We start from the raw sequence: 24936 nt of genomic DNA, 5'->3' as shown, positions 1-24936 counted from the left end.
TCTTCTTTTACTTGATGCTTCAGGTTGAAGCTTAAACCATTGATTTGTGACCTTTCTTCTTTCTTGATGTATAGCATCTAAAGCTATACATTTCCTTCTAAGCACTCATGTAGCTACAACCCCCCAATTTTGATGTTTTGTTTTTATTTTCCTTCAATTCAACATATATAAAATTTTCTCTTGTAATTTAGAAGCGTTTTTGATTAGTTTATAAATACTTGAGAATTTTCTCTCATACTGATCTCTAGTTTAATTCTTTGTGGTTTTAGAGTTTTAGATGGTAATATATAAAAGTGTTGAGGCTGCCTCACTTGAGGGGGGATGCTAGAGGGAATGGGAGAAGGGGCTAGATTGCCTTGGTTGTGGAGGCTTTCTGACTTTCCTTTTTGACTCCTTAGGGGCTCTCAGGTATGTTAAGGGTTTTTATGGTACATAATCTGAAACTACTGACATAGATTGTTCAGTAAATTTTGGAAGGTGAAAATGATGCTAGGTGAAGAAGGTACTTGGAAGAAAGCAACTAGTGCTTTGATTAAGTGCTTTGTCTTAGCGTAAGTACTTAAAGAGATCTGTTGTGTAAATCAGATATCTGAATAAACTAGCCCTCAGTAGAAACAAACATTATGTAGTATAGATTGAGAATGAATACTAAGATGGAAAAGAGGCAGAAGTGTTTGTCCAATTCATATGAAAATATTTGCACCTACGCACTTTTCAGAAACACATAATTTCATTGTTTCTTAGAGATTGAGATTTTTTTCTGTAAATGTTATTTTATTATTTTCCTTTATAAATTTTTCACCATTGAGGATGAAGCACTGTAAAAGAGTTCCTATTAAATAAGATAAAGTCGTTTAGGCCTTTTAACAAAATTCTTCAGTTCAGTTCAGTCGCTCAGTCGTGTCCGACTCTCCGCGACCCCGTGAATCACAGCACGCCAGGCCTCCCTGTCCATCACCAACTCCTGGAGTTCACTCAAACTCATGTCCACAGAGTTGGTGATGCCATCCAGCCATCTCATTCTCTGTCGTCCCCTTCTCCTCCCGCCCCCAACCTTTCCTAGCATCAGAGTGTTCGCCTATTGGTATGCCTGTAAATATCTTAAGTGGGCACAAAGGTGGTTCCCAAAAACTGCTTAAATGCCTTCTCATCATAAGAACACACTATGGCCCATGAGCCAAGAATGGATTTTACATTTTTAAAGGGTTATAAGAAAAAAGAAAACCACACAAAACCAAGAAAAATCTGTATCAGGGGCTGTGTGGTCCACAAAACTTACTTGGCCCTTTACAGGAAAAGTTTGCTGCATCCTGACTAAGAATAAGAAGCAATTTTTTAAAAAAGGGTTGTCTCATCCTTTCAGCTCTCTTCAGAAAGAAGAGGATAACAGTGCCAGATAACATGGCTTCTTTCTTATCCAAGCTATCGTCTGGTTTCAGAGTCTTTTGAGTCTTTTCTTTACAGGGAGGACCCTGGTGTATTGAAGTAGGGGAGTTTGACTTCAATCTCTATTTGTAAACCACCTTTGTGTAGAGAATATTGATAATGAGCGCATGGTTCATTTATCCTTTATGAATGGTATCATTTAGAGTAATAAGCATCATTTTATTAATAGATTTAGATTTAGTTCTGTACTATATATAAAAACTTTATATGTATTTTTTTATATATAGGTTAATTTTTTAAAGCTTCGTTCAAACCACTTAAATTTTGAATTGTGTGTGTACAAATTATTTTCATATTGGCCTATATATTTTTACAGGATGATTGTCTTTTGAAAGTGTGGTATCCTATGACTGGTTGGAAGTCTTCAATTATACCTCAGGATCATCATGAAGTGAAAAGGAGACAGGCGTCTACTCAGTTTTCCTTTGTGTATTTGGCACATCCACGAGCTGTAACAGGTTTTTCATGGCGTAAAACTAGCAAGTATATGCCCAGGTTAGACACGTGTGTCATATAACTTCATTTTGTATACTTATATGTTTATAAAAATAATGAAAACAAAAGTTCTTTTGATTGATATGATGACAGTTAAGAGCATAGATTCTGAGTGTCAACTGCCTGAATTCAGATTCTGCTGTTGTTATGAGTTTTGTGAGCTTTTGACTAAATTTTTTAAGCTCTCTTTGCCTTTGTAGATGAGGTTAGCAATAGTACCTACCTCGGAGAGTTGTGTGAGACTAAAATATGTGAGTGTGTGTAAATGCTTATACAGGCCTTTGCACATTGTGTGTGCCCAGGCAGCATTAGCTAGTATTGTTAGTATTAGCAGCAGCAATGGATTCTAAGAAGCAAACGTTTGCAGGTAACAGAAAAGCACACATTAAGGAAGAATAAAACATAATAATAAACTGTTAGTAATCCACATGCTGGGAAAGTGTAATCACATACAGTGAATAAAGTGTCCCAATTTTTTCTTAAGGCTAGCAACAGAAATTTAACAAATTTTTCCTCATTGTTACAGCATCTTTTAAAAGCATTTAAAAGATTAAGCAAGCTATAAAATATCCTAAACAAATGATTCTTGTATTATATGTAAGTTCTAAAAATGCTTGCTTAGAAATCTGTATTCATTCTTGAGGAAGGATTGTTTCATCTGCTAAGTATATCTGAGCACCATTTGCCCTTGATGGGAAATATAGCACACTCAGTGTGGGGCTCAGTAAATGATAACATGGGGAACGTATACAGTTTTGGAATCTAAATAAAAGGCTATTCTAACTTAGTCTGCTTAAGTTATTTGCATCTATGGAAAACATTTGCAGAATACTTTACCTTTGACTGAGTCAGATTCTGTGTAAGCATTTTTTAACAGGAAAATTTTTTGCGCTTTTTTTCCCCATGATGAGCGGTTAAGCCACTTCAGCTGCTTGATACTGTGACATTTCTGCTTAACTTAATGGAAATTGGTTTATAGTTTGAAATTATAGTCTCCTTACAGTTTTATTAGTACATTTGTTTCCCTATTCGTAACTGTTTAGATTATAAGAAAGATAAAGCGACTACTTTGATAAACCACATAGTTATAATTAATGATCTTTTATTATGTTCATTCTATACTTTGTAATGACAGAAATGTAGGTTTCCTTTTGCTGTCTTGCTTGTTTTGTTTAGGAGATACTAATCTTCCAGAGCCTTGTTTTCAAGCCGCACATGTATATAATCTGGCATTAATTTGTTTCCTTTGTACCCCCACTCCCTAGTTTTTATGATGTTCAGGAGTACTGTGTGTGATTTCAAGCTTTTTGATTGATACTTTTTCTCCACACAGTGTAACTTCTAAAACATTTGGACGCATACTATAATGTCATTTAGTTTAGCTCTTCAGAGTTTAAATTTACTGAATTAAGGTGAGTGTCAGGCACAGTTAGGTTGTTCTTAATTTCATGGTAGCAGATTGCATTCTGAGTCCAGCCTGCCACGTTGCAGGTCTGAGCAGGTAATAAATGGGTGTTGGTGGGAGTGTGAAATAGTAGAAATCCATTATCATTATTGGAAAAATAACTGCAGATAGATCATACTGTTAGTTTTGTACTTAATGTCGTCTTTAAGCATGAGGAACTAAGTATGAATAGCCTTTAATTTTTGATGGCATTGGTATTCATAGTAACTTTTGTTTATTTCTCTTTATCATTAGAGGTTCTGTGTGCAATGTGTTACTAACTTCCTGCCATGATGGTGTCTGCCGGCTCTGGGCAGAAACCTTACTTCCAGAAGACTGTCTTTTGGGTGAGCAGATTTGTGAGACTACCACTTCCAGCGTTTCCAGCAACCTTACTCATGCTGGAAAACACAAAGACAGAATACAGCATGCTCTTGAGGTACTATATTATATAAAACAGTAAATGAATCTTGAAGATAATGTGTCATGTAAAGTCCTTGAAATTGGTTGTAATTAAAAATATTTTGTGGGGAATTCCCTCATGGTCCAGTGGTTAGGACTAAGTGCTTTTTCTGCCAGGGCCCAGGTTCAGTCCCTGGTCAGGGAAATAAGATCTTGCAAGCTGCATGGCACAGCCAAAAGATAAAAAAATAAAATACCTTTAAAACATAAACAGAAATATTTTGCTTTTGTTTTGTGAGGATTGAATTTTACTAACTAAAAGTGACTTAAAATTAAAAAATAAAGTTAAAAATGACTGTGAATAAGAATAAAAGTGTTAAGATATTAAGTGAACTTATATAATTGCATAATTTTCATGGTTTACTATTTTGAAAGTGAAATAATTTTTCTAATTTTTAAATATACTATAAAAGTGCTTTCTAAGAAATTAGATTTTTATAATATAGTGTGAACTGTTGTGCCCATTATGATTAGGGAATAAAATGAGATAAACATATTACTTATGCTTATTCTAAAATTAGGAAAAAGAAAAAAAATGTGGAGTTTATAATCCAACTCTTCCAGTATGTGTGTTTGTGCATTTTTTTCTTTATTTGTAAGATTGAGATTGTAATAATGTTTTATAACTTGCTTTTTATACTTAATGTGTTATAAACATCTCTCTACATTACTAATTATACTTTTACATTGTATATTTACATGAACACTTTAATGGTTGCATAGCCAAAATGGTTTTTGCATTTTCAGCAGGCAGAAGTATTTTGAGGGTTTGATAGGCTTCAGGATGTGGTCCTTTAAAATTTTATATAAAGTAGTCCTGCTCTGATACTATCTGTGATTAGCCACTATTTATACATTTTTTTCAACATTTAAATCATAAATGAAATTAAAAGCAGAAGTCAGAACAGAGTTATAGTATGTTTTGATATTGATTGCAATTTAGTAGGGAAAAGTACTTTATTTACTAGATGTTTACAATAATTTATATGTACTTGTGTAACATTTTATCTTTAAATTATGTATAAGCTTTTGGAGGCTTAAGGATTTTTAGATATTTTTGTATCCTGCATGTTACCTAATATATTGCTTTTCAAGTATTTGTTAAACTTAATTACTGCCACATACAATAAAAGCAAAAATGTAATAAGTAATCAGTGATTAGACAATTTTGCACTCTTTAATAAAATGTTGTTCAGTAGTAGTGTTAAAATTGTTTAATAGAGAAAGCCTGATTACCTGACTTATAAGCTATTTTGCTTTCTAACATCCTTTCCTACAAAACTTCTAACTGTAAGGTCTATATAATTCTATATATACTTAAATTATACTTTTTGTTTCTAGGAGAAAATAACTGGCCTTGCCAGTCTAGTTTAAAATAATGATAAGTGTCAAAGATCGAGTGAAAATAATTTGATAGGTATAATCAAAGAAATAAACAGGGAGACCAGAGACAGAGGACACAGCATAAAACTGATACTGTTTTTCACACAAAAAGGGACCAGAGCTGTGGAACTGAAAGGAAGGTGCAGATATTTTACCTTAATACAGAAATAACTGAGAGGATGCTACATTTTATTTAACTGAATGTGAGGAATAAATGAAAAGAATGGTATATTATTAAATATTATTAAGCATGGTTTTGGGGGTGGTTATGTGACTCAATAAGGAAGTGCCATGAGGTGGAGTTATGATGTGGAGAAAAGATGGTGCCAAGAGTTGATATGGCCCCATATCAGAATAGTTCAGATGATGGGGTATGTCAGTACAGAATTTTTTTCATAGATACCTATCACAATTTAAGCAAATTCCACAGGTTATTACTTTCATGAGGTCTTTTCTGGCTACACTAAGTTAAGGTTTCCCGTTGTTATTCTATATTTTTGTACCGTCTTTTTGTCTTTATAATAGAGGTTATATATGATTATTTGCTGACTGTGTAGTCTTTGGGTCTTCCCTGGTGGCTCAGAAGGTAAAGAATCTGCCTGCAATGCAGGAGACCTGGGTTTGATCCCTGGGTCAGGAAGATGCCCTGGAGAAGGAAATCACAACCCACTCTGATATTCTTGCCTAGAGAACAGTGAGAATTTTGAGGAGGAATATTCTTTCTGGTAGGAAGATTTGGAATTTTTTTTACATTCATATGACTAGTAAATTTCATCTCAGTACTGGGATATCCCCCAAAAACTAGACTTTGGATTCCTAATCTTTATAGCAATTTCTGTAGATAATAAGTGTTTTTGAGCAACTGCTGCCTTGAACTATAAAATTTGCAAGGCCAATGGAGAATATATTCAGAGTTGTTCTATTGCAGTTAAATTTTCCTATAAGATAGGTTTTACAGAAAGGAAAATTGTAAGATCCTTAATTATCAAAAGTACTTTGATTAGCATTAGTTAGACTTCCCAGACTTAGATTTAGTAATTATTTTTCTGTTTTAGACAATACACCATTTGAAAAATTTAAGAAAAGGACAAAGGAGATCTTCTGTTCTTGTAACTCACACTGAATTAAAGCCTGACCAGATGGCAACACATGAAGTTCAAAGACATATTTCCCACCATGCAAATGCACTGTGTCATTTTCACATTGCAGCAAGCATCAACCCCGCCACAGGTAAAGGATAGTAAAGTTTTACTTACTATCTGCTGAAATAAGATAAATAAATAGAAAAGTAGGACTGTTTTTTTTTTGGACTATTTTTATAACCTGTTTTTAATTTTATATTAATACTCCATATTTCCTTTTAAAATACTTCTTAATTAGAATAGAAATATAAGATGCCATTTCTTAAATTGAGACTGTGATTCTCAGGGAATAATTTTGGATAAGTATTTTGAATACCTTTGTTTGTCCAGAATATAGCATAGTTTCTAAGTAAATTAGCTTTAGTTGAACCTGGGGATAAACAGAAGTGGCAGCTTGGTTAATTAGTGTGATATTTCTTCTTTCTGTATTTTCACTATTATTCTCTCTTCTCAACTCTTCTTTATAACTTTAAGTATATTTTTGTATAGTTTCCTTTATATTTCAGCATATCTTGTTTTATACTCTCATACACTTTCTTGTCCTGCATTCGAGATAGTTTTTCTTCTAACCTTTATATTTTATTTTTGCTTTTTTCTTCCCTTGTAGTTGAGAAGTATTTTGAGACAGGTTCATTGTTGGCAAGAGCATATTTAAAGCTTCTGTTTAAGATCATTGTTTTCTTTCTGCATGAAAAACATATGATAAGGCCTAGGAGTTTCATATTATATTGCTAAAGAACTATATTTGTACAAAGTTATAGGAGGGATTTATCTGGGCTTCCCAGATGGTGAAGTGAGTAAAGAATCCACCTGCCAATACAGGAGACACAGGAGATGTGGGTTCAATCCCTGGGTCGGGAAGATCCCCTGGAGGAGAAAATGGCAAGCTACTCCGGTATTCTTGCCTGGAAAATTCCATGGACAGAAGAGCCTGGCAGGCTACATCCATGGACTCACAAAGAGTCAGACATGACTGAGCATGCACACATGTGGTTATGGGGCTTCCCTGGTGGTTCATTGTTAAAGAGTCCATCTGCCGATGCAGGAGATGCAGGTTCAATCCCTGGGTTGGGAAGATCCCTGGAGAAAGAAATGGCAACCCATTCCAATATTCTTGCCTGGGAAATCCTATGGTCAGGGGAGCATGGTAGGCTACAGTCCACGGGGTTGCAAAAGAGTCAGACGTGATTTAGCAAATAAACATAATTATGTTTTATTGAAATGGCAGTCTGTTGCTTCAGGGTGAAGATAGAGGATTTTATTTTTAAATATTTGTTTATAAAAGATGATACTTAGCAGATGGAGTTGCGAAAAAGTGACCTTTAGATGCTTACCCCCTTTGTATTGAATAGTAGTGGTTATAGGTGTGTGTTGTTCAGTATGGTGGCCATGAACCACATGTAGCTGTTTGAGCAATTGCAATGTAGATAGTCCAAACTGAGATATGCTCTAAAATACACACTGGATTTTTAAGACTTTAGAAAACAATGAAATAATGTAAGATCTCTTATTAATAATTTTATTTAATATTGATTACATGTTGAAATGATAATATTTTACATATATTGGGTCAGATAAAATATATTATTAAAATTAAGTTTACCTGTTTATATAATATGGCTACTAAAATAAAAAATATGTATTGGCCTGTATTTGTGGTTTGCATTATATTTCTATTGAGTAATAGAAGTTTGCTGTGCTACCTGATTAAATGTTTTTTTAATATATTATCTTTTCTGACCTAACATCTTAATTGTATTCTAAGATTTATAACACCACTTGTTTTCAAAATGGTGGTGGTTTTGGATTTTTATAGATTTTCAACCTTTGTAAAAGAACCTTATCTTGCGTTATTGACTATGATGAATACTTAACTTCAAACAAAAAACAATCAGTGATAGTATGCAGATACTCTGTTAGAAAGCTTTGCTTTTTACCTGTGTATACTGTTCTAATCAAATGAAATAGGATCACAGGATCATTCATTGTGGATAGGCATTCTGTTACATCATTTGAGTCTAAGTACTAGATGTGTTCTTGTGGCCATTAGGCCTTGTCTTCTAGTATTTTTATTAACTTTCACCATTTTAGCCAATTTTAACCATCTTCACCATTACTTATCTACACATTATTTTAAAAATTATTTTGTACAGATATTTAACATCATGTGTTTATAGGTACTGTTTGTAAAAAAAATACATTTAGGTTGACCTAAGACTCTGATGCTGGGAAAGGTTGGGGGCGGGAGGAGAAGGGGACGACAGAGACTGAGATGGCTGGATGGCATCACCGACTCGATGGACGTGAGTTTGGGTGAACACCGGGAGTTGGTGATGGACAGGGAGGCCTGGCGTGCTGTGATTCATGGGGTCGCAGAGAGTCGGACACGACTGAGCGACTGAACTGAACTGACTGAATTGTTTGTTAAATAGAAATAACTTTATATTGCAGGACTTCTCCGCCATTTTTTTTTTTAAGGAAAACCTCTCAAATTTAGAGTAAAGCTGAAAGCATAGTATAGTGAATACTCATGTGCTCTTTACCCAAATTCAGTCATTAACCTTTCACGTTTGCTTTTATTCTCTCTCTTTGTGTGTGTGTCTGTGTGTCTGTATGTGTGTGTGCGTGTGTGTGTACCTTTGCTCCCTTCTCCATTATCTTTGGCCGAGCCATTTGAATGTAGTCACTGACATTTTCCTTCATCCCCTAAATATTTTACAACATTATCTAAATATTTCAAAATGTATCTTCTGATAAAAAGAGTATATTATAATGTTACAGTTCCTATTAACGTCTAGATTCTTTTTTTTTAATGCATTTGTTATTTCTCTTTAAATACAACTAATTTATAATAATCACTCTTCAAAAAAAAGTCTCAAGACAGTTATCTCTCATTTATCTTTTAGGATGTCTTACAGTCAGAATATTTGTCCATGATAAGATTTGGGTTGAGATTTGGATTTTTACCTAGTACATAGGTATGTAGGGATGTGCTATTTCATAGGATTGTTAATTTACATTTCTTATTTTATTTGGTTTGTTTCATTTCTGTTAGAAAACCAGGCTTGTAACCCAGGAATTGGAAAAAAAAGAACACTTTGGAGCTTTATGTAACATTGATATTTATGAATAAAACACTTCTAGACTATGTTACTTCTTTCATCTTTAGATTCTCACTTCTTTTGCAGAGGACAGTCTTCTTTCTATTGAGTGGATTCTTTATAATTTGATTTGGGATTAAGGAAATTGTTGTTGTTTTTGAATTATACTATTTTGTATCAACTGATCTGTAGCATGAATTTCAGTTACCCCACATGGAGCAAATCTGCTCTACTTAGAAGTTTGCTTGCCTTCCTACGTTCTTTCTTAGCATTATTTGCCTCAATAAAGCAGTCAACAGAGTTGAAAGAATAGTACAGTGAACACTCATTTCACCCACTTTGATTCAACAGTTGCTAACATTTTCCCAATTGCTTTATTCTCTCTGTGTATACACACATATGTATGTATGTGGGGGGGAGTGAAATTTTTTCTTAATGTTTTCAAAGTAACACATCATAGCACATTACCCTTACATAATTTAGCAAGCGTCTCCTAAGAATAAGGAAATTCTCTCACATAATCACAATATCATTATTGTACCTAAGAAAATTAGAAATAATTCCATGGTCTCTAATCGTCATAGTTAAATTTCAGTCATCTCAAAACTGTCTTTTAGAGTTGCTTTTCTTTCTGTTCCCTTGTCCCCAAACCAGGATTCAACAAAAGTTTGTGCATTTGGTGTGTTTGGCTTTTAAATGATTAATTCCATGTAAGTCTATGCCATTAATTCATTTACCATTAAATTTGATTAAACTTTCAAATCCTGCTAGGGTTATGTTTACTTTTTGTTTAGCACATTTTTTGTGTAATTGAATTAGTCTTTCTAAGCACATGTAGTATTTTAAAAGATGTTAAGAATTAATACAGAAATTTTATCTTTTTTGATCCCACAGATATTCCAAATGTCTTGGTTGGCACTGTATTTAACATTGATGATGGAAATGGGGGCTTTGTAGTTCATTGGTTAAACAACAAAGAATTTCATTTTACATCCTCTACTGAAATATTCATGCAGCAATTAAGAAAGCTTTCTGAAAGGCAGGTAGATCATGAAAGTGACGAAGGTGATAAAGAAGATGAGGAACGTTCACAGGAGGAAAGAGAGAGGGGTTTACATATGAAACTAGATCATGGTGAGTATGCTGTATTCAGGCTTTTCTTTTTTTCAGGCTGACAGCTTTTTGTGAACTCACTTTTGGTTTGTAATCTTTCCTTCCTCCTCTCCTTCCTTTTCACTTTTCCATTCATTCCACAGGTCTTTTCTGACCATCTAATAAGGACCATCTACCATCTAACTTTGCTTTCTTATTATGTATTGCTTTGAGTAATGTGTTACTTTGCAAGTCATGTTTTTTGGTGAGGACGGGGGGACAGGTTTTGCTAATAATAGAAATGATAATGTGATAGTATGAATGAAATTTTGATTTATCTAAAACTAAGAAATGTAGTAAATTTCAGTTCAGACCAGAAAATAATTTTCTTCCTTGTTTTTTTCCCCCTGGCCATCAATTTGGAAAGGGATTCATGACCTCTAAAGATAGTATGCTGTTTATTGATTGTCTAGTATGTAAATAGGCTTCCTTGGTGGCTCAGAGGGTAAAGCCTCTGCCTGCAATGTGGCAGACCTGGGTTCAATCCTGGGTTGGGGACATCCGCTGGAGAAGGAAATGGGAACCCACTCCAGTACTCTTGCCTGGAAAATTCCATGAAAGGAGGAGCCTGGTAGGGTACAGTCAATGGGTTTGCAAAGAGTCGGACATGACTGAGCAATTGAATTGAGTATGTAAATGAATTTTTATAGTATTATTAGTATGTACTGATGAATTTATTTTCTGACTTAGAATTATCCCTAGATAGAGAATCTGAAGCAGGTACAGGATCATCAGAACATGAAGATGCTGAAAGAGAGGGAAGTCCTAGAACCTGTTCACGGCCTATTATATCAATGCCACTGCCTACGGTCCTGCTTGATCGGAAGATCGAAATGCTGCTAGCTGAATGGAATAAGAATCCTGACATGCTTTTTACCATACACCCAGTAGACGGTACCTTCCTAGTGTGGCATGTAAAGTATTTGGATGAATATAATCCTGGAATATTTAGACAAGTCCAGGTATATTTTACTAATGAAGCAGTTTTTACATTTCTTAAAAAAGTGAAACAGATGCCATTCAGATTTAGCAGTTTTTCAGAAATACTTAACCAGTTTAGTTTTGATAAGCAACTGAGAAGAGAATAACTTTCTCCCAAAGGGGATAAATAATAGCCAATTTTACAAACTTGATTAATTCAAGTAAAGTTAATTTAACTATGAAATGCAACAGTGAACATCTGAATATGTGTATATTAGGTTTTTTCCCTAGGAATTAACAGTATTTTGAATAAACTTAAGAAACTACCCTAGCGGGCTTCCCAGGTAGCCAGTGCAGGAGACATAAGAAATGTGGGTTCACTCACTGGGTGGGAAGATCCCCTGGAGGAAGGGATGGCAACCCACTCCGGTATTCTTGACTGGAGAATCCCATGGACAGAGGAGCCTGGAGGGCTGCTGTCCATAGGGTCACAAAGAGTCGGACGTGACTAAAATGACTTAGCCCTTAAGAAATTATCCTAAAAATGTGACTCAGGATGAGTCCCCCCACTTCTCCAGTTTTAGTCTTTAAATCTAGCTATCTTTATCTGTTACCTTTCTGAACAATATTTGTTTAGATTTGTAGTTGTTGTCATTTAGATGTAGAGGCAAGACACCTGCAACTATTTCTTCACTCTTCTCATAGGCTATGAATAGAGATGATATTATATGAATAGAGGAAAAGAATTAGAACATAATGAAGTTGAAAATGATATTTTTTGCTAGGAAGCTGAGGTTTGACATTTTGAAAATTAAAGTATTTTTAGAAGACTTTGAGAGGAGGCAAACTACTTACACTGAGTCATAATAATTGTGTTTTTCAGGTTTCTTTTTCTTCTCGGATTCCTGTTGCATTTCCATCTGGTGATGCAAGCTCTCTTAGTAAAAATATCATGATGTATGCCTGTATAAATACCGTGAAAGATTCTCACCACACTCCCTTACACCAAGACATGCTGGCTGAATGCAGTCCTCGAGGATCACTGATGCACTCTGGATCACACAGTACAAATATGAACATTTTAGCTCCCACAGTAATGATGGTCTCTAAACACATAGATGGCTCTCTCAATCAGTGGGCAGTCACATTTGCTGATAAGTCTGCCTTTACCACAGTTCTAACTGTATCTCACAAATTTAGATATTGTGGTCATCGATTTCACCTCAATGATCTGGCATGTCATTCAGTTTTACCATTATTATTGACATCATCTCATCATAATGCTCTGTTGACTCCTGAATCAGATTTTCAGTGGGACTCTGACAGTAAATTAAGTAGACTGATAGATCCTGTAAGACACATAAAGGGTTCCTTGAAACAACCTCTCAGAAATGCAGCAACACGTACATTTCATGACCCGAATGCCATCTACAGTGAACTTATTCTGTGGCGTGTGGACCCAATAGGACCCTTGTCATATACTGGAGGAGTGTCAGAGTTGGCACGAATTAACTCTTTACATACTTCAGCCTTCTCTAATGTTGCTTGGCTTCCAACTCTTATTCCCAGTTACTGTCTTGGTAAGTGTTCGTTTTAATAATAAAATTAATAAAAGCTTTAAAATTGTTATTTATATATAAAGTAATTTATATTTATTATTATTAGGGGGCTTTTAATAAATATTCAAATGTAGGTATCTGACTTTAGACTTTCTCAAAGTTTGTTTTTAATTTTTTCTCTCATAACTTATTTTCTATTGAATTTTTTGTTGATAATTTTATATTTATTAATTGTATCCATTTCATTGTGATTCTGGACCATGGTTATACCTAAAAAGAGAAGTATGGAATTTTTTTTCTGTACTTCAGTCAGTAATAAAAATATACATTATAATGCAGGGTGTTTACTTTCCCAGGCACGTATTGTAATTCTGCTAGTGCTTGCTTTGTTGCTTCTGATGGCAAAAATCTGAGACTCTACCAAGCTGTAGTAGATGCAAGGAAATTATTGGATGAACTGTCAGATCCAGAATCTTCAGTAAGTATTTCCTAATCTTTATTAATATATCTAAGCTAAGAAGCCATTCTCTTTTGTCTAGGACTTTCATTTGTTAGTAGGTGTTCAGGGAGTAAGCATCTGTTCTGGGCTCTCTGTAACTAGTTTGTTTTTCCATAATTTGTGTTTCAAGGTAAATGAGTCAAAATTACCATCTAATGATGCCTTCACTGCTGTGGCCCAGATTCAGTCACTGGTCGAGGAACTAGAACCCCTGTGGTCCAGAAAAAAAATTACAGTTTATACATCACACATCAATTTTGCATTTAAAGAAATAAATATGAATTTTTTCCCTAAAATATCTTTTTTTCTTGACATTTTTCACTCTCGTTTGGTTCCATTAATTTTTATTTGTTCAAGAAACGTTTTAAGGGAGCTTCACCAAGCTCTATGTTTAGGTTGGGAAAATTTGAACCTTTCTTAGCTTGAGTCATTATTTTAAAAAGTCTTGTGGTTAGAATATGTTTTCAGTGGGTGGCAGTATCTCATTCCACTCTTCTGTATTTCAGCTGGAAGTCATGCATGTTAGTTAATACTCAGATTTGAATGGTGAATTTTCCATTTAGTTATGAAAACATGGCTTTTTATAAAATAACTGTTCTAACAAAAATGCTCCCAATATTGAAAATCAGTGACTGTTTTTGGATGCCTGTCATGTGTCCCTAGATGTATAGGGAATACAGTGTCTGCCTTTAAGGAGATTTAAATTTAGTTGAGAAGAGAAATTATTAATAAAAGGTTAAATAACAGTTTAAGACAGAATAGGTGTCTGAAGGTGATATATAATCAATTGGCAAACATTATTTCGTAATTCAGAGGCGAGAGAGATCAGATTAGGGTAATCATACGTTTTTATTAAGGACAGTATTTGAGTTCATTTTTGATACATGGATAAGATTTAGAAAGATAGATCCTTAGTCTTTGTTGAGTGAGAGGATGGCCTGAAAGTGGATACAGGAAAGTACATGTCTAAATAAGTCTTGTTCCAAAAACAGTGATAATTGGATTGGAGTCACAAGGTTGACATAGAGAAAGTCTAGAAAAGTAGCATCTTAAAATTATGGAAGATTTGAAGTTCCCCTAGTCTGACTAGCTGTCTGATGCTTTGTTTCCCTCTACCATATTCCTGCCAGCTTATCTTCCGACTTCTGAGGAGGGAAACTTCACTCTAAATGCAGCACATTCAGTCTTTGAATTACCATCACAATTATATTGAAATTAAATTTGTAATCCTTAAATTCTACTTGTTAGCTGTTCAGTTCAGTTCAGTCGCTCAGTCGTGTCCGACTCTTAGCAACCCCATGAACCACAACACGAAAGGCCTCCCTGTCCATCACCAACTCCCGGAGTTCACTCAAACTCACGTCCATCGAGTCGGTGATGCCATCCAGCCACCTCATTCTCTGTCGTCCCCGTCTCCTCCTATCCCCAGTCGCTCCCAGCATCAGAGTCTTTTCTAGTGAGTCAACTCGTCGCATGAGGTGGCCAAAGTATTGGAGTTTCAGCTTTAGTGTAAGTCCCTCCAATGATCTCCTCCAGAATGGATTGGTTGGATCTCCTTGCAGTCCAAGGGACTCTCAAGAGTCTTGTTAGACTTGTTAGCTGTAGTTTCATTTAGAATAAGTCTAATGTTTCTTATGGGCTTCTCAGGTGGCTCAGTGGTAAAAAATCTGCCTGCCAGTAGTGCAGGAGACATGGGGTCAATCCCTTGATCGAGAAGATCCCCTGGAGAAGGAAATGGCAACCCACTCCAGTATTCCTGCCTGGGAAATCCCACGGACAGAGGAGCCTGGCGGGCTACAGTCCATGGGATCTCAAAAGAGTCGGACACAACTGAGTGACTAAATAACAATATTTCTTACACGAGAGATCACCTCAGATACCTATCTTGTAATCCCCAAATTTGTTCCCTCAGGCCAGACCTGCTGCTCCTCTGCCCATAAATTTATCTAACTGCTTTGTATTTGACCCTGGTTGCTGTTCTGAGCAACTTTCAGTTTGTTTATACACTGGAAATTGTAGGATCTCTAGAATACAGCAGTATTATGCCCTCTCTCAGTAGATTATGTCTTGTCAGTCATGCCACATTCTTTGTATGTAATTAATTCATATCGTGCTTTCAATTAAATATCAGTCTTTTATTTATTTTCTGCTAGCAAGCCATCTTATATTTGTGCATTTGAATTTGGGACTCAAATATAGACTTACTTCCCTATTACATTTCACTCAGTAGTATAGGTGTTTAGTATCTTTTTGAATCCAGATTCTTTTATTTGTGTTACTTCTTTATGACTTACATCATGAGCCTGTTTGATGAATGTTGTTCTGCGTTTTCATCTAAGTCAATTAGATGAAATTTAGATGTAATTTCTGGATTTCATTACAGAAATGTTAAATGTACTGGACTGAAGAAAGGACCTAGCAGTATACATTTGAAATCTTTCTCCATTTTTTATTGTCTAGAATATTTCTTCAGCTTATCCCAAGTATTTGCATGAGTCAGCTTGTCATGCAAATAAAGTATACCCTGTCTGCCAAATCTCTTGTAGTCAAAAAGGGAAGTCAGATTTGTATGAGATTGTTTTAATGTGTAGTAGATTGTGTGTACCCTGATGTCTTTTGATGACTAAAATGTACTAAATAGGCATCAGGCTCTTTATTTCAGCTTATAGAGGTATGCTGTTTTCCTTTTTGAAAATTATAACATTTGGCTGCTTTTTGTCTTTTGGCTGTGGCAATCCCCATAATTTCTCAGAGAACATACTCTGTGGTTCTTCTTCTCACTGGCAAAATGTGTCAATAACCTGGGCATTATTTTTCTAGGAAAATAGAAATTTAATTTAGAGCAGGTTAATACGTTGTTGGAATTTTAAAATTTATCTTGGTTTTCTGCTCCAGTGTAGTTACAAATGTACTCTTTTATTAAACCTTCCATTTTCTTTTTTTTTTTTAAGTTAAAATGTACTGTTTATTCATTGTAGAAAATTTTTCACCCTTTCTACTTCCATAAGCTAAATTCTTGAACAGAAGTCCCCAGAGACAGGACTTCCCTGGTGGTCCAGTGGTTTAAAATCCACCTGCCAATTCAGGGGACATGGGTTCGATCTCTGGTCCAGGAAGATCCCACATGCCCTGGGGCAACTAATCTGGTGTGCCACAGCTACCAAAACCCCACACTCTAGAGGCGGTGCTCTGCAATAAGAGGAACCCCTGAGTGCTGCAACAAATAGCCCTCACATGCAAAATTAAAAAACAAAAAAAAAGAACACATTCAAACGTTGTGAAAAAAATCTACTTATCTAATTTTCTCTATTTGAAATTTTCTGTTTATAAATCTGTTTCTTATCAGTTGAGAGTTGTGACTTAAAATGAATAAGAGGGAGAAACTTGGAAAGTAGAAAGTGTGTTTTGTGGGGATAAAATTTTAGCAAGATGTGTGAAATCCGAAGTGAATGGGAAAAAGTTGGAAATACATGATCAGATGTGATATTAATTATTATTAGAAAAAGTGCATATCAGATAAAAATTGTTTGTTGATATCTGTGTTAGTTTCCTACTGCTGATGTAACAAAATTACGCAAACATGGTGACTTAAAACAACACATTTATTATATTATATCTTTGAGGTCAGAGGCTCTAAAACCAAGGTAGAGGAGAGTTTTTTTTAAACCTTTTCCAGCTTCACAGGCTACCTGCATTTCTTGTCTTTCTTCCCCATCTTGCCTGTTGAAGATAGCAACATAGTATATAATATTTTCAAATCCTTTTCTCTTTCTGGTGTCTGCTTCTCTTGTCATATCTTTTTCTCCAAATCAGACCATATTTCCTCTCTTTTTATAAAGATTATATTGGACATAATACAGGATAACTCTTCATATCAAGATCTTTAATCACATATGTACTTTTTTTTTTTTGCCATGTAAAGTAACATATTCATAAGTCCTAAGAATTAGAATGTAGACATCTTTTGGGGCCATTCTTCTGACTACTACAGCATACTATTTTCATGTTCAAAATGAAGATATGAAAAATTAACTGAAATGCTTTAGATTTTGAATTGCTCACTGGAGAAAAATAATGTTATGTGGATAATCTTGTTTACAAAAACCCGTCACTGACTTGGTTTTTAAATATTTTAATAATTTAAGTCTTATAGAAATTTCATCTGAAATAGTTTTAAGTGACATGTGTCACTTAAAATGTGTCAGTAATTTGTAATATAAAGTCAGCATTGTATTTGGATTTTCTAGAACCAATTCACAAATTTTGCTTAGTGCAGTCTTATCTATACTTAGAAGTGGACTTGGGAACTTAAAAAAAAAATCCAGTCACAATGTTGCCCTGCAGAAAGAAGTTTTGGTTAAATTATTTTTGGTAAAAATAAATTTAAAATGATTTTGTGAGTTTCAGTATACTACCTTTCATTTTTTAATGTTTTCAACCACTTTAGTGTTCTGAAAAAAATTAACCTTAAAAAAATGTATGAAAACATGTCTGTGCAGTTTTACTTTTTGTCTTAGACTCCAGTATGGCTCATCAAGACACTGTTGGATCCTGTATTAAAACATTTGCTACTTTTTCTTCATTATTATTTATTGTATTAATTTTTATTTAAAAATATTGCATTAAGAATTTATTTATCTCGATTTTTGAGCTTTTGATGCCCCCTTAAAATTGAAGATGACATTGAGTGGGATCCTGTAGTGTTGAACAAGGCATTCAGTATATTTGTTAGTTATAGTGCTGGCAGATAGATATTCCTGCGAGGGGATCCCAACCATGGCTATATGTTGGATGCAGCTGAAGAGCTTGTAAAATGCCTGATGATCAGATTGTACCCAAGAACCAATAAGTCAGTATCTACAAGTGGGACCTAAGCACCAGAGATTATTAGTTCAGTGTGCTGAGAACCATTGTTCATAGTTGAACATAGTTCAAGGCTGAGAACCATTGATCTGTAACAGTACTTAAACTTCAGCATGCCCATGAATCATCTGGAGAGCTTATTAAAATACACATGTATTAGCATTGGAGTCTAAGAGACTACATTTGTAAAAAGCTGCTGCTCCAGTGACCACATTTTTAAGGAGCAAAGATTCATGGTGTGTTACAGAAATTCCAGTGTTCTAACCTCACTAATTGTAGGTCACAGTTGAGTCCAGGTTGGCAGCACATCCAGGTGTCTTAACTAACATTTAAAATCCTGAATCTTGGGTGAATGTACCCATAACAATAAATTCATCCCTACCCAAGCACTTATTTTGTCTTTGTCTAATAACCCTAGAATCTGTTCCCATGCACGCCCTCTGGAATTCTGCTGATATAAATTGGAAAGATCCTACAACTCCAGTGTATATTGCTACTTTCCCATAGCTAACCTTGTACTTACACCCCTGGCTAAGCTGGGATCTTACTACTCTTGAGTGCTCTGAAGGCAGTAAGAGTGGAGGTAGTACTGAGGAGAATGGGCATCTCCTTGAGAAGTAATTGCTTCAGGTGAAGTTACTGAAAGGTTTCTGTGCAAGAGAGGGCTGCTTGGAAGGTTAAAGAAGGAAGACTGCGTTTTATTTATTTATTTATTGTATTTTTTAGCAGAAATATTTTGTGGTTTGGGGATCCTCTGTTTGCACATCTCCATCCCAAGTCACAGAGTCTGACTTCTTCTCATCCTTTGCCTCTATCGTTGAGGGGAAGTACAAGCTCTAGCAAGATTGTACTTTTAAATAGCATTGTAGATCTGCAGCCATCCACATAGGCATAGGGCCATGTCCTCAGCCAGCTCTGTGTTGGAGCATTAAGATTGCTAAATGAAGACATGTTCAAAGAACTAGATGTCTTGAAATTGTATACTGCTTATGTAATCACTGTAGGTTTTTCTGCCTAGTTAATTTTAAAAAAGAGAAGGAGTATAGAAAGTTGAAATATTTCTTTGAATTTGTGAATTGCCATTGTAAATCAGTGAATATTAAGAAGAGCCTTAAATATCCAAGATGCTGTGTCGTATTGACAGTAGATTCATATATTGACTATGAACCTTTTCTTTCTTTCTTTTTTAACAGAAACTTATTGGAGAAGTGTTTAATATTGTGAGCCAACAGTCAACTGCTCGACCTGGCTGTATTATTGAACTTGATGCAATAACCAACCAAGTAAAAACGTGCTTGTGAATTGGTGATACTAACCTGCTTTATCCCAGAGTGCTTTATGAACATATGATACACAGTTGAACCTTGAAGGTGGAAATTAGGGGCACTGACCCTTCTCACTGTAGAAAATTCACTTATAACTTAACAGACGGCTCTCCACGTCCTCAGTTCTACATATCCAACTAGATCATGTAGTACTGTAATATTTACTATTGAACTGTAATATTTACTACTGACAAAATTCCCACTGAAGTGGACGTATGTCATTCTTATGTGTTGTTCAGAGGTCAACTGTATTTCATTCAGAGAATAATTCTGTTGTTTGATACTAAATGTAGCCAACCTCTTTTGATTTCCATAGTGAAAATTAGCAATGATTTATGTACAGTCCAGCTGCATAGAGGCTCAGTTTGTGGTTTTTCTTTCTGTATTATTGCCTTTGGAGTGTTTGGCTTGTTAAGCTGAGTATTATGTATTTTTTGTGAGATCCATTAAAATGAAGATAGAAGTAGGATCAAAGCATGCATTTACTCTCTAATCACAGATCTTTGATGTGGGCACTGTTCTTCCCTAGTTGACTTAGGAAAGAAGGAGAATGCTTTTGTCTATGGGGAGTTTGTAAATCCTATCATAACCCTCAGGATATTTGTTTCTTCAGGGTCGTGTTTATGGACTGAAGGGGATAGAGCAGTATATTCATTCCAAATATGAAAAAAGGTTACTTTGGTGAGGAAGTTGCCAACAGTTTTCAAACAAAGAAATGGAGAAAGAGCTGACCATATTTAAAAACAAATACAGAGTTAGGTCATTATTTTTTCATAGTCCCTTGCACATTATGTCAGGAAAAATTTCCACCACTGTAGAGAAATGACCACATCAGCTCTTGGCAACAGAAATGTGGCTGCCAGACTCAAGTTACTAATTTCAGGAAACCCTTAACCTATCATTTCCTTTTTATACTCCATAGGGATATGGGAGAAGAGTGTATTAGCTTCATTCCCATAAATGTCTTAATTTTTAGTGAATTGGCTGTTCATTTTCCCAGTTTACCCCCTTCTCTACTCTTCACTATGGGATATTATTACAGACCTTTTTCACTTAGCATTTTGATTTTTACTTCATTCTTATTGAAGATTTTTTTCCCTTTCCATTTGTGGCTATCTTTATCACAAGGGCTGGTAAACTGTAAGCACTGACAAATGGCTTATGCTTATAAATTACAAACTTTAAAACTCATTCTACATTTTTTTCCAGTGTGCTGTATTATTTCTGTATCCATAAAGGCATCACCCTTCCCTTTTCTCACATTTGGGCATCCTTGGTGGCTCAGTGGTAAAGAATCTGCCTTCTAGTCAATCCCTGGGTTGGGAAGATTCCCCTGGAGAAGGAAATGGCAACCTACTTACTCATGGACAGAGGTGCCTGGCAGAGTACAGTCCATGGGGTTGCAGAAGGTCAGATATGACTTAGCAACTAAACAACAACAGCAACATTCTTCTTCCCTGGAGGAGATGACTGTTTATGCTTTGACTGTGAAGGGATTTTTTTTTTTAGTGTTTCTATATAGAGAGACATAAAAATACCTTAATAATTTTCATTAAAAATTTGTTGGTCAATCTGATCAATAGTCCTTTAATTTCCTTCTACTATGAAAGGAGGCTGATTTGCTTTTTTCCCTAAGATTGTAGCCCATCCACTGAGTGCCAGGTTTATCACAGCTGCTTCCCTTCCTTGAAAATCCATGGGACAGCCATCTAATTAACTGTCTTGACTTACTTCCACAATAAGTTTTTGTTTGGATTTAGCCTTTCTTTGAATTTCAGTTCACTTTTGTGATTCTAAGGAGCTGTTTGTGATCATCTTTACTCTTCTCTGTGTGGTCCCACATGATTATTTAGCATCAGCTGATTGTGATGTTTCATCCATTCTTTTAGAAATCCTACTTACTTAAATGTAGATACATTTTTTCACAGATGTGTCATTCCCACTGGCTGTTGTGGGATCCTTCATAATTCCTACTAGACATATTTTTTTGAAGTACTTTGAGGGATTTTCTTTTCCTGGTTCTCAAGTGGAATAAGAAAAAAGGAGTCTGTAGTAGTGTGCTTAATATGGTCTGCATGGCCTTCTCCATCTGGTCTTGAAACCTGTTTTTTTTTTTTAATTTATTTTTATTTTTTTCTGAGATGCAGACCTGTTGACTTGTTTTTATTAGTTTCACAGTTATGCTATTGACTAGAATATTTGAAAGTAATTTATCTAATGATTTTTTTTTCTTGTTTTTCCCACTATACTTAGTTCTTCTATAAAGAATATAAGTTGTTGGATTTATTTCTTCTACATTAGGGTTCTTGGAGAGGTAGTGAGTGGAAGATATGGAATTGCAAAGATAAAACTTTACTTTTTTTCATATTTGTAGTGTGGCTCAAATACACAGTTGCTTCATGTGTTTCAAGAAGACTTCATTAGAGGATATAAACCACATAAGGAAGATATGGAAAAAAAGGAAACAGAAATATTTTTTCAGCCATCCCAAGGTACTTTTAAAAAATAGTCTTGAGTTTGATACCTTAATCTTAAAAAAACTCTAAACTTTCACTGAGTGTAGGTCTTTTTATCAGAAGTCATCACTCTCATGATTTTTGACAGATACACCAGTTCTGTCATTACTGTTTTTTTCTGTGTAAAGACAATATGTGGGTAAAAATTGGATATATTTATTTTTAAATTAAACTTTTAATTTTGTTTTGGGATGTAACTGATTAATAATGTTGCGATAGTTTCAGGTGGACAGCAAAGGGACTCAGCCATACATATACATGTACCCATTATCCCCCAACCTCCCTAAAAATTATATTTTGAAAGATACTTTCACTGGTGACATAGCCTTTTGCCAAGAAATGTTATTTATGGAATCTAGTTTAATTGTTTAAAAACTTAACCTTGATTGTTCAACACTACAGTTAAATTATTTTGATTGGTAGTAGGTATCCCTGTGGTATCTTAAGGAAGCCAATTAATTATAGTATAAGTTACTAAAGATGATTGATGACTGTAGAAGGAAGATATTATGTTGTATGGTATACCAGGAAGCTCAGGTACTCTGAGCATTAAAGGTACTGTCTCATAGATTTCCTCTCTGAAGGGTTGATTTCTTTCTTCTTGAGAGAAAGTAGTTCTCCTAAGGCCATTCAGGGGTGGGATGGGGAGGGAGGTTTTAGACGGAGGAGACATATGTATATCTAATGGCTGATTCATGTTGATGTATGGCAAACACCATCACAATATTGTGAAGAAATTAACCTCCAATTAAAAATAAAATGTAAACCATATGCTGTTTAAACTTTTATTATTTAGCTTAAAATATTCCTTTTAGAGATTACAATTTTGTAATTATAAAACTTTTCATGTTCTATTTGAAAGTGAGATTTGAAGATACAACATACCGAGTAGAATACTTTCTGCTTGAAGGTAGGAACAATATGTCCTACTTTAAGAATTAATTTTCTGTGATGAATAGTTTTTAATTTTCAAAGAGTTTCCAGATACTTTATCTGGTTATAGCTTGTAAGTATTAGAAGGTCATACTTTATTTTCTGAGTATAGCTTTTGACACAGAATCATGTATAGACTTTTAAGGAAGACATTTCTACTTAATTCGTATGGTTAATTTCATTTCCTTTAGCGGAAAATCAGAATGAGTTCCTGTACTCTGTGAGGCTAGCTCAAACATCATCTCAACCCTCAGACTAGTAATTTTTTTCTTTCATATATCAGAACTTTTCTTTTTTCTAAGTTATTATCATGTTCAGTTTTATTTCATTATCACTGTAGCATAATAGTACTTTGGGTTAAAACTTTTTAATATGCTTTCCTGCAAATGGAACTATCCGATTATCATGCTATTTCTAATGGAGTACATGCCAACCTACTAGAAAACAGTGCTTATATAAGGTTGGTATTTTTTTTTAAGGTTGGTGTTTTTAAAGTAATATTTTTAATTGGAAAACCTGCATTTAAAAGTATTATTTTATTTCTCTTTTGAGTTTTTTTTTTATGGCTTGTTGGATCTTAGTTCCCCCACTGGGGGTTCAATCTCAGCAGTGAGAGTGCTGAGTCCTAACCATTGGACTGCCAGGGAATTCTCTTGATACTTCTTTATGTCACTGTGAAATCAGGCCAGGAGATTTCCCTATGCTTTTCTTTGTTTTCCTTTATTATTATTTTTTATAGTGACCCTATCACCATTTATTATTTTAAAAAATTTTTTGAATATAATTGCTTTATAATTCTGTGTTGTTTTCTGCTGTACATCGGCATGAATAAGCCATAGGTATACATATGTCTCCTTTAGTTTTTGTACAGTTTCCTCAATATTCTTGATTTTATAGCTGTTTTCTTAAGGGACTTGAAATGTATGTTTCTCCTCTTCCCTTACCCTTCCTGCATTTTATACACTGTTAAGTGTTTTGTTTTTGGCTGTGCTAGGCCTTTGTTGCTGCATGGGCTTTTCTCTAGTTGTGGCAAGTGGGGGCTACTCTCTAGTGGTACATGAGTTTCTCATTGTGGTGGCTTATCTTGTTGCAGAGCACAGGCTTTAGTAGTTGCAGCACACGGGCTCAGTAGTTACAGTTCCCGGGCTCTAGAGCACTGGCTCAGTAGTTGTGGCGCATAGGTTTAGTTGCCCCATGGAGTGTGGGTTCTTCCCAGATCAGGGATGAAACCCGTGTCTTTTGCATTGGCAGACAGATTCTTTACCATCGAACCACCAGGGAAGCCCAGCATTGTTGGTTCTTAATTTGTTTGGATCCATATCCATATAGAGTCCACACATAGTGTTTCATTTCTAGGAGTCTTTTAAGCTAAAGTAATCCCCCTTTATACTCTTATCATGCCACTAATTTGTTTTAGAGAAAGTTATTTTATAGCAGTTTTTCTGACCAGTTACTTGTGGATGTCGTTTCAAATTTTTCCTGTGAAGTGCAAATGAGCTCTTACGTCCATCACAGAAGGACATAAGAAAGAACATAATGTTAGGATGTCTCATTTTTAGTGATGTTAGGATTCAGAAAGTTCACCTGGTGGCGCCAGTGTAAAATATGCCAGCAATCTATTATCTCATGGTTTCTTCCATTGATATTGTTGCTTTTCAGTCGATTATTTCATTAAGGATTGCTCAAGTATGATTT

The 24936-nt window shown here is 35.0% G+C and overlaps 1 protein-coding gene across 1 annotated transcript in view; it reads left to right on the top strand.

The window, feature by feature from the left end:
• DMXL2 (Dmx like 2) overlaps positions 1-24936 on the top strand; it is a 163820-nt gene that overhangs the window by 77984 nt on the left and 60900 nt on the right. The window contains exons 7-15 of the mRNA XM_055436246.2: positions 1763-1941; positions 3641-3824; positions 6286-6460; positions 10368-10607; positions 11316-11587; positions 12430-13126; positions 13462-13583; positions 19661-19750; positions 22167-22284. Coding sequence (XP_055292221.2) covers positions 1763-1941; positions 3641-3824; positions 6286-6460; positions 10368-10607; positions 11316-11587; positions 12430-13126; positions 13462-13583; positions 19661-19750; positions 22167-22284 — 2077 coding nt within the window. The remainder of the gene's footprint in view (positions 1-1762; positions 1942-3640; positions 3825-6285; positions 6461-10367; positions 10608-11315; positions 11588-12429; positions 13127-13461; positions 13584-19660; positions 19751-22166; positions 22285-24936) is intronic.

This window comes from Moschus berezovskii, chromosome 9 (genome assembly GCF_049115385.1).
Source record: "Moschus berezovskii isolate FMDL1 chromosome 9, NW_MosBer_1.0, whole genome shotgun sequence".
NCBI classification, from domain to species: Eukaryota; Metazoa; Chordata; class Mammalia; order Artiodactyla; family Moschidae; genus Moschus; species Moschus berezovskii.
This window is presented reverse-complemented; position numbering and strand designations above follow the sequence as displayed.